The 10,587-nt window shown below is 46.8% G+C and overlaps 1 protein-coding gene across 1 annotated transcript; it reads right to left on the bottom strand.

Annotated features, from left to right (window-relative positions):
* Positions 1 to 893: 893 nt before the first annotated feature.
* LOC111148199 (prokineticin receptor 1) lies at positions 894 to 10,106 on the bottom strand. The gene is made up of 2 exons (XM_022504662.1): positions 9,622 to 10,106; positions 894 to 1,590 (listed from the first exon to the last, which is right to left on the bottom strand). Exons 1-2 carry the CDS (start codon positions 10,104 to 10,106, stop codon positions 894 to 896), a joined length of 1,182 nt encoding a protein of 393 aa, XP_022360370.1.
* Positions 10,107 to 10,587: the final 481 nt, after the last annotated feature.

Here is a 10,587-nt window from a genome sequence, read left to right as displayed (position 1 = left end):
GAAAATCTGAGCTTCTGACCTGAGCTGTGCAGGCTTTCAGACCTCTGCCATTTGCACTTCTCCCCATGGAACGAGAAGTCCATGGAGCCAAGAGAACATATTCATCCTGAGCCTAAGCCTTCCCTGGGATAAGTCAAGATATCCGGAACCCCTTACTACCTTGACCAAATGGCTTCCAGGGTCTGTGTGGCTTCTCCTGATAATGAGTCTCACCATGTATGGGCACAGCCATAAGCCCAAGGGGTAGCCATGGATCAGTGCTGGGGAGGAAGGTTTGGACAGAACTTGCCCATGCATATTGCGGTGTCCATGTGCATGCATGTAAGGCTCCTCCCAGTGAGAGTCAGGAACAGAGATGAGAATAAAAGGGTCGAAGAAAGAACTAGGAGCCTGTTTTATATTCTTGCTCCAACCCCACAAACGTTAGGAGTGAACTCAAGCCTAAGGACAATCCTAGATATGGGCTACATCAGTACCTGATGAGTAGCTGAGATGGTCAGATAAACCATCACCCTATAAACACATGTACCACAGTCCTAGATGCCTACTTGGGTTCCCTTCCAGAGAGCCTCTCATTTCAGGCTTTCTATGCCCCAATATTTTTCTTGGCTTAATCCTTATTTCTTTCTGCCAATTAAATGTTGTCAACATACATAAGTTTCACCAGTGCCTACTCTGCACAAACGAAACTTTCAGTGAGTGTTGGCCACTGGTGCTGGTATCCAGTCACATCAGGTTTAGGAATGCTGAGCTCCTTGAGCACGGTGTTCGCACACTCGTCCATGCACTCTGCCCTCTGCAGCAAACCAAGGGTTCTTGGTTGATGGTTTGTATCCCAGGACACCCGTCCATGTCGCAAAGGTCTTTGTTTAAACTTTGAAAGGTCCATCAGGTTATTTCAGTCTGATGCAGTCCACCTCCTCGGTGGCCGGTACCCCTGTGGTTTTAAGATCAAGGTCTGCGCTGGACTTACTCCCATTGTAGGAAGACTTCCAATGGAGCAGCATGATCTTCTTGAAGTACTTGACGGTGTTGTTCTTGACGGTCACGAAGCACAGAGTGTTGATCATGCTGTTGCTCATGGCGATGCACTCGACGACGTAGAAGGCGGTGAGGTAGTGCTTCTCCTTGACGAACACCGCGGGGAAGAAGTCGCGCACGATAGTGAAGCCGTAGAAGGGCGCCCAGCACAGCACGTAGGCGGTGAGGACGCCCATGAGCACCAGCACGGTCTTCCGGCGGCAGCGCAGGCGCTTTCGGATCTGCTCCGTCTGGAAGCCCGGCACCGCCTTGAACCACAGCTCGCGGGAGATCCTGGCGTAGCACAGGGTCATGGTGACCACAGGGCCCACGAACTCGACGCCAAAGATGAAAAGGAAGTAGGACTTGTAGTAGATCTGCTGGTCCACCGGCCAGATCTGGCCACAGAAGATCTTCTCTTGGCTCTTAACGATGATGAGGACCGTTTCAGTGGTGAAGTAGGCAGAAGGGATGGCGATGAGGATGGACACCATCCATACCAAGGCAATCAAGCCAGTGGCTGTTTGATACTTCATCCTGGGTCTCAGCGGGTGGACAATGGCCAGATATCTAGACCAAGAACAGAAATAGGGTCAACCACAGCCAGGGGGATTTCTGCGTGATGGTACTGTTTCGGCAACAACAGAAGGTGCACGTGTGCAGGATAAACAACTGTGTGGGCTCTCAAGAGAAGCAGGCTGAAGTGCAAACCACAGTCCCGCCCCTTACTGGCTATTACAAGCTCAGGCAGATTTTGTTTCATCTCTCCGAATCTCAGTTTTCTTACCTGCAAAATTAAGGTTGCTTGTTTGTGCCAAAGTGTATGTGACTTTTTGGCACAGTTTTAAATATGATATATCTGCAATAAAGGGTAGCTGTTATTAAATGTAGTAGTAATGCCTTCCATTGGTTTCTGGTCTGGCACTATTCCCAGGTCCTTCCTGTTTCCAGGGCCATTCCATCCTAATTACCCCACTGTTTAGAGGTAAGAGGGCCTGATAATTACAAAGAGTTGTCAGGAGAACTCGCCCTTTCCAGTGGAAGCAGTGGGCAAAGTTTGGCCTTTATTCTACATTTTTTAAAATATTGCTCTGTATGCAAAAGTGAAGGAAGAGCATGTGACCACTTTCCTTATTTTCCAGGTGTAAAAAACGGAACCTGGAGACAGGTGAGTGACTCTCTCAAGGTCATATACCACAGGACCCTTGATAGAAAACATTTAGCCCTATCTCATGGCTGATGTGAAAAATCAATCAAGAATATACATTGAATGTATTTTTTTTTAACCACAAAGCACCAGACAGTAAAAGGTATTGCTTTTGCCCTTTTGCAAAAAACCACACTGTTGTTGCCATAGTGGTCCAGGAACGGGGAGAGAGCACTTTCTGGGGGATGTGAGTCATTTGTGTTGTATGAAAGCCTTCTTCCCAGAGAGCTCTGGTTTCCTGGAAGACTTTCTGTGTCTGGCAGGGAGTAGAAGTTGAAGAACGAACAAGATGGAGAGTGAAGTGGAGGGAATGGCTAAACAACTTTGGAAATAAACACATTCTCACGTGTCCATGGCTTATCCCAGGTAGAGCCAAGAGCAAATGTGAGAGAAGCCTGAAGGAAAGCCAGACGGAGTCTATTTCCTTTGAAACAAATCTCTTTGAGGTCATCGTTCTTGGGATTTTGATTGGAAGAAGAAGTTCATTCCTATTTTTTTTTTTCCTGATTATATTCCTGCTGTTTGTGTCCCTCTTCCCCCAAACACAGGCAGCCAACCCCACTGAGTGTCATTTGGAGAGTTCGCTGGAGTGAGATTCCCACTCTCTTCCAGAGATGAGAGATGAAGTTGGATGGGTTGGGTCCACCCTCTGTACACCCAACTGGCTGTTCCACGTGCTTGGCCACTGGCAATAGTCCCTGTCACTCTTGCCAGTCTTTCGAGCGCTGAAGGGTGAAATGGGAATGTCTATAGGGTGTTGGCAATGCTCCTGTCAATGCACACGTATGGCCCTTCATAAAGACCGCAGAGCTCCCACTCTAATGAGTGCACAAAACTCACTCAGACTCATAACAAAGTCTAAGAGTTTGTCATCTTTGCTCTCACTCACTCTCTCCCTCTTTATCTGCCCCACCATGTTCTGTTGATTATTCTGTCGAAGAATATTTCTATACTTGTTTACTGCATGAATTTTCACTAGATAATTCTATTCCTTCCTTTCTCGATGGCAACATCCTAAGTCTTTATGGTGTTTCAAGATCAGAGTGTTTTTCTCAATGAACGAGCAGAAGAGGAGTCTGAAGACCAAGAATCTAATTCCAGCTTGGCCACAAACTTGTTATATGAATTTGAGGCATTTTTCTTAGCCCTTAGTGGGCTCAGTTTGCTCCTCTGTAACATGGGAATATCACCTGCCTCGCCAACCTCACAGAGATACTGCAAGGCTCCAGTTAGACACTGTGAGAGAGGGAAACTCTAGGACTCCATAAAAATCTGCCTTTTTGCTCCTTTTCCTGCTTCTATTCTTGCTAGGAACCGCAGCCCCACTTTACAAATGCCTCACAACTCAAAAAGTATATATCCTCCTTGGAAGGGATAAGAAGTCAATGATTTTTTTAGAATAGGTATCTCCTAAGGAAGGACCCGGTGAGAATGACCCGATGAAGCCGTCAGATGCATATTCCAGAACCCCCGGGCCCTGGTCTTTGTTCTAACCAGTTCCTGGATGCCTGAGAGGACACATATACTAGACCACAGTTCCCACTAAAAAACTCCAGACCTCAAACAAAAGAGAGATTCCCTCCTTTCCTTTCTGAGTCTCCCACTCTGTCTGTCCCTGCACTCTCCCTAAACCTTCAATAAACGGCTCTCCCCTCGTGCTGGCTCATGTTTGCTTTCTGTCCTGCGCGCAGCCAGGAACCCTTTTGGCTGGTCCTGCGGGACCCCATCTGGGTCCTCAGACCATAAGCTTCAACCGCGCATAAACAACCATAAGCTTCAAATTTACAAGAAATTGTCGGCAACATAAAATGTATTTTTTCCGAGCTATTCTGAATACGTAGCAATTTTTTTAACCTGTTATTGGCAAATAGTTTGTTTTCAGGTTCTCTGCTACTTTCTATTTTATTGGATCTATTTATCTTCATGTCAAAATTAATCTTCAGGGTAACCTGTGACTCCCCATCAGATGTTCATCCTATCCCAGCTCTCTGGGCCTTCACCCCGACTCCATCCCCAGGGTTAGCATGGGCTGTGCAAGAGGCCCTCCAAATCTATTTACCAAAAGGAAAATCGCTAAACTGTTTCACGGATTGCCAGCGGCTTTGGCTCTGCTAGGATCAGAATTCCAGAACTCTAGCACAGTAACACTTGCTTGTGTTTGTAAAGCAGCTTACAATTTACAGAGCATTCTTTTTTTTTTTTTTTAAGATTTTATTTATTTATTTATTTGACAGAGAGAAAGAGATCACAAGTAGGCAGAGAGGCAGGCAGAGAGAGGGGGAAGCAGGCTCCCCGCTGAGCAGAGAGAAAGACGCAGGGCTCGATCCCAGGACCATGAGACCATGACCTGAGCCGAAGGCAGGTGCCCCATTACAGAGCATTCTTAAGTCCACTTTCTTATTACATATCCCCAAGTCTATTGAATAGGTGACAGAACGAAGATGACCATTTCACCGATGAGCAAACTGAGATTCGGAGAAGTTAAATACCGGCCAAAGGCCACACAGCTAGACAGCGACAGAATCATGATGCAGACCCATTCATATCTTGCTCCAAGTCCATCTGGGTCTCCAATAAGCCACTTGTCCCCTCCCTTTCCCACTGGAGCAAGCAATACTCCTTCTTCCTACCCTCCTAGCATCCTAGCAGAATCTTAGCACCTTTTTTCTCTTTTTCTCTCCAACACAGTTGGTTTTTAGCTATTGATGTGCCAAGGAGTTGGGCAACTGGCAGCTACTTTTCTCTTCTTATGCATATGCCCTTGGCTTGCCCTATGTGTCTACCAATATAATGGCTCAGGTCCAGATTCGCTTAGAGCCAACCTTTCACAGAGAACAAAGAATGAAGGCTGCTGGACAAAGAAACATCCAGGCAGGGATTGTGTGATGATGGTAGGCTGAATGATTAAGCAAAGAGTATTTGGGCTCCCTCTATCCCCACCCAGGACCCCACCCCCCAGATCAAACCATGGAAATGGTGGTCGCAGCAGCTTCTAGGCCATTCCTGAGATCATCAGGGAATTCAGAACCTGATCTTTGGGCCAGTCAGCCCCATCAGTGAGCTCACCGGGGAGCATCTGTGCGTCCTGAGACCGAGCACAGGTACTCAAGCCTTAGCTGGCCCCATGCAGACAGAAGAGAAGGGAGGTCAGTGGGCAGGCTGGCTGGCCTTTTCCCCCGGGATTCTGGGTAAAGAAGGGAGAGTTCCCCAGTGCTCCACATGCTCTGGGATCTATGGATTACACATCAAGGCCAGTGCAGGTGTCTCCACATCCAATAGGGAACCGAGAACTTGGAGGACAGAGTCGTCTGATGATCTTTTTCAGCTTCCTGCTCCATCAGGTCTGACTACCTATACCTCGGTCTTCTGGAATATGACCCTATCCTTTCTGATCTCGACTTTGCTTCTGTTCCTTGCCCCCAAGGATCCCACAGACCTCCCCAAGGGACTTCATACCTCAAGCATTCCCACCTCGTCTTTTGCAAAAAATGCACTACCCTCGTGGAAAACCTCTCCTGTCCTTTACTGACTCATTTGTTGAAGGCCATTTAAAAGTCCTCCTCCTCCCGTTTGACTACTCTAATACACAGTGATGTCACCCTTCTGTAAACTGCATTTAGAATTTATCCTTTACTTTTACTAAGTGTTAGTTCACCTGCCCCCACCCCTCCCCCTGACAGTAAGCTCCTCCAGAGCTCTCAGTCTTACTTCTTTTGTAACTTTTTGCTGACAGTGAATTCTGGGTACCTAAGACTTTGGTAAAACTTCACTCTCAGCAAGTGTTTGGCACTGAATGAATAGAGATGTAAAAAGCCATCATGACAGTTCTCAAAAAGATTGCAACCTCTTTTAGAAAACAGGACATCCATGTGTTTACCTAGCCTGAGACTGAGAGGCCCTCTGGGACTCAATAATCATAATAAAAGGCGAAGGGATTTGAGCCATATTTTGTAGACAATGGAGTCCGTAAAGGTCTTTGGAGTAAGAGAGGGGAGATGTGTAGGAGAGGGAAGATTAATTTAGCTGCAGCCTGGCTTTCTTCCCTCGGGCCACAGGAGCCTTTTCTCTGTTCTTAGAACCCTTCATGTTCGTTCCTGTCTTGGGGCCTTTGCACTGATAATGTCCTTTGTGTGGAATGCGTTTTCCCAATCTTCGCAAGACTGGCTTTATTTATTTATTTTTTTTCAAAGTTCCCTTCAAATGCCTTCTCCTCAGGGACATTTTCCTGACGAGGTACCTGGAGCAGCTCCCATCCTCCGTCACTTTCAATGTCTGTCTTTTTTGTTCAGAGCATTTCTGAAATTACCTCTGTTTATTTGCCTGATTGTTCTCTCTCTCCACTCCTCTGGGTAAAAGCCCCACTAAAGCGAGGAGCTGTTTTTTCTCCTGCACTGTCATATCCCCAGTGCTTGAACGGGTCTCTGTAACATCGTAGCTTCTCTACAACAACGCATTGTTTGAATGAATGAGCATTTAGCAAGGGCTGTGTGGAGAGGAGCAGTGGCAGCCAGGCTGAGCCAAGAGACACTAAGCGAAGGAGCCCTAGCCAAAGTGAACAGGGTGTAGGTGGGGAGGTGGGGGAGGGTGAGCACTGACCCGTCCTGTAAACCTAAGGCTTGCTGGAGAAAGACGGAAAGCAGCTGTGACAAGGCAGCCTTGCTACTGTAGATGTCTGTGAGAACCATGGGACCAACCACAGAAACAGGAGCTAGAACATAAGCAGTTCTTTCTGTTCTACTACAACTTCACAGCTGCATTTCTTAGAAACCTTGCGTTATCTTCTTTTGAAAACAATCACTTCAATGAAAACGAATCACTTCAATAGAAAACACTCATAAGTTTACTTGGGTTTGTTTCGTTGTTGTTCCTGGAAGGGTTAATTTAAGGAATTTAAGGATTTATAAATTTATAATTTATAAGGATTTATAATTATAATTTATAATTATAAGGATTTATAATATTTATAAGGATTTATAATTTAAGGAATTATAAGATCCACTGTTAATTGGCTGCTTTCTCCAGTTTAAGCCTTGTTCCAAACAATTACATATATTACTTCCTTTCATCTTCAAGGCAACCAATCCTTAGGTCTTATTATTACTCCCATTGTACCCATAAGAAAACCGAGGCAGAGAGATCTTTAAGAACTCTCATGGGGCCGGCTGCTAACACCGCAGCAGTGGGGGTTTGACCCCTGTCAGAATAACCACTAACATGACTCCTCTGATTTCATTAAACAAAAATAAAGGCATTTTTATAACTGGAATGTATTTGTTATATCGAGATACATGTGGTTGCCCCAAATTAACCAAATAGAACCTGAAAACCCCTGATCAAATCCTGAACAACACACATGGCCACACAAAAATCAATGAGGTCCTGTCCCATGAAACTGAAACTGGAGGGTAAAAACACATACAAATACCTCGAAGCAAAGTTCACAAACATCAGTAAAGGAACTTCACACCTTGGAGCAGCCAAGTTCATTGGCCAAGACCCCTGGACGGCCCATGTAGGCAACAGCGCTTTCCTCCAGTGTTTGGCTTCAAGTCTCTAATCACAACCCCACTGTAAACGCTAGCAGTCCCACGAAGCAAAGCATGTTCTCTTCTTATTGTATCTAAATTATATTACAGAAACTCACACTGCAAGAGAAATGCCCGCAGGATTTCAGACAGCTGAGCCTGATATAAAAGTAGGGTATGAACGTGAAAAAATGCAGTAGATGGAGGTGGACTGGGTGACGCAGATATCACGTCTTACGTGTTCAGGATAACCCGATGCCCCTTAACTTATCCTGGCCTCTGTCGCCCTTGAAGCCACTCCTTCCTGCAGTGTGACCCCCTTCTGACAAGTGGGCCCCTACAACCTCAAACGGATCTCGTCCAGGGATCAGGAGCCTGCCCCAAAGCAGGCACGAACGTACCCACTTCTAGTGGCTGAGAGCACGCTGTCTGCAAAGATGTCCTCCTGGAGTGAAACTGCAGGAAAGGACCCTCTATGCTTTCAGCCTCTGCTTTCAGAAAGGCCAGAGACAAGGTTCCTGGAGTCCCTCCTTGACAGCCCTGAAAGGGGCTAAGGGGCAGATAATCGGCTTGACTGCCCCCTTCCTGATTCACCCAGGGTCTGCTCCTGGATGGCTGAAATGCCAAGAAGCTCCGGGATTCCTGTGGAGGACCGTGGCCAAAGTAGCCCTCTTCAGGGATGACGACTCTGAGCACCTTCTTTCCACAGGTGACAGAGCCGGGGCTGCTTAAGAGGTGAACTCCCTGTCATTCTTCCAGGAGAAGGGAGACAAAACCCCAACACTTAATGCTTTTAAAGCCAGGCTTCTTCTTGAGAACAGGGTTTGAGCCCCTGTTCTGGTAGTGGCCTGTTTCCAGGTTATCCAATCTTTGGGTGTTCTGCCTTTGGGTTCAGAAAACAGGTTCCATCTGCTGTACTCTTCCCCAGAACACTGCCCTGGGATGTCCTGATGGCGAGGGGCAGGCTAAACTCCCCCAGAGCCCTGAGGCCACGAAACTGGGAGGGTGTCTGGGCTCCAGGCTCTCTGGGTTCAGGGAGAGAGACGGACTGTTCAGATCCGAGTACACGGAGGCCCTGACCCTCTGGACTGTACTAAGGTGCTTTGTAAATGAGAGTAAACTTTGGGGAGAGGGGTTTGCAAAGATTGTCCTGTGGGAACAAAAATCACCCTGGTTCTTTAGCACAAGTGATTGTCCTAAATGAGAAGACCAAACACAACAGAAGAAAGATTTGCATAGACGGCTCTTACTGCTTTGATTTCCCATCACTGGAAGCAGGTCTTCTATAGCGTTGCATGCAAATGTATGGAAAGGAGCAAACTGATTAACGTAACCAAAAAAAAGAAGTATAAGTATGTTATGTAAAAGTATGTTACCTTTTTTGCTTTCTTTTCTTTTCTTTTTTCTTTTTTCTATTTTGTTTAAAACAAATCATCCATCTTATTTTAAAATCAACTGGTGCTGGGTTCCGGGAGGGGTGATTGTATTTTGAGAAAATCTCCCTCAGGCTCTCCAAGTTGACTCAAGAGGTACCTGCCTGCAACTTGAATTTGTCCCTCCACACTTCCTCTTACCTGTGGACCTCTAGACCTTGAGCAGATACGTCTAAGAGCATGTCCATAGCAGAGGGATCAAAAGCTTTCCCACTGCTCAACTCTAGGGAGCTCTCCTATCTCTGTCTGCCCACAGCTGGAAAACTAGAACACTCCTTACTATTCAGTCAATGGGTCCACATTCGAACTCCACCCTCCCCTGCCATGCATCCACACGGATAGGAAATAAAGATCTCTCTCATCAGTCCACACCTGCTGTAAAGAAAGGGACAATTCCAATGCCCCTTTCCTATTGTCTCTGTGTCCCCTTACTCACCTGTCGATGGCAATGGCCAGCAGGGCATTGGTGGAGACATAGAGAGAGACAGTACGCAGGTAGTTGACAGAGGCGCACATGACATGGCCATGCTCCCAGGACAGCTGGCGCACCACATAGTAATCCATCTCAAAGGGGCAGCAGACGATGGCCACCAGGAAATCAGAGATGGCCAGGTTGGCAATGAGCAGGTTGGTAAGGTTGCGCAGTTTCTTGTAGCGGGCCAGAGCAGCAATGAAGACGAAGTTGCCCATGCCACAGACGAGCATGATGCCCACGAGGGCCATGCCAATGACAATCTTGGCAGCAAAGAAGGTACGGGAATTGGTCACATCCTCATCTTCATCCATAGGCATATCATAGTCACCATAGCTGAAGTTGAATGGGAACGGAGCAGCTTGGGCCCCATGGGAGGCAGGCACAGAAAGGAAGTCGGTGGAGGTGTTGGTGGCATTCTCATCCATGACCCCTATGGTGATCTCCATCTGGCCAGGTGGTACTCTAAACAACACTGCTTAGAATTCCTCTGAAGTGACCTGAGGGCGGCTGATGTCTTCTCCCCTCTCTGCTTACACTCACCTCTCCTTTAATGAGTCAGAGTGTATCTGCCAGTATCCTTGGGGTACAGCATCCGAGCTCGATTCTAAGCCTTTGAGAGACACACAAATAGTCGGCTACACATGTGAGTGGAACTGGCCAAATTTAAAACCATCCTGTAACCCCAGCAGACCCAGTAGCCACCTGCTCAGAAGGAACATTGAGTGACGTAGTGGAAATAAAGGAACCAGGGAGAGAAAACAAATGAATGAAAACCACATACCCACTCATACAGGGAAGACTGCACTGCTATAGAGACAACCGGATATTGGTTCAGTTTACTTCATTTCCACTGATGATTTGAAATGCTGCAATTTTGCTCAAGGATCAAAGCTGAGTGTGGGGAAACTAAAAAGAATGAAAGTGACC

The sequence above is a fragment of the Enhydra lutris genome, unplaced genomic scaffold (assembly GCF_002288905.1).
Source record: "Enhydra lutris kenyoni isolate GAN:26980312 unplaced genomic scaffold, ASM228890v2 scaffoldscaffold18, whole genome shotgun sequence".
In the NCBI taxonomy this organism is placed as follows: Eukaryota; Metazoa; Chordata; class Mammalia; order Carnivora; family Mustelidae; genus Enhydra; species Enhydra lutris.
The sequence above is the reverse complement of the archived record's forward strand: the minus strand, read 5'-3'. Positions and strand labels throughout refer to the sequence as shown.

What these genes read in the sequence shown, in the direction of transcription:
- LOC111148199 (XM_022504662.1), bottom strand. Translation starts at nt 10,106, where the DNA reads ATGGAGATCACCATAGGGGTCATGGATGAGAATGCCACCAACACCTCC. An exon ending in CTGGCCATTGCCATCGACAG is followed by an intron (nt 1,591 to 9,621) that starts GTGAGTAAGGGG and finishes TTCTTGGTCTAG; the next exon opens with ATATCTGGCCATTGTCCACC.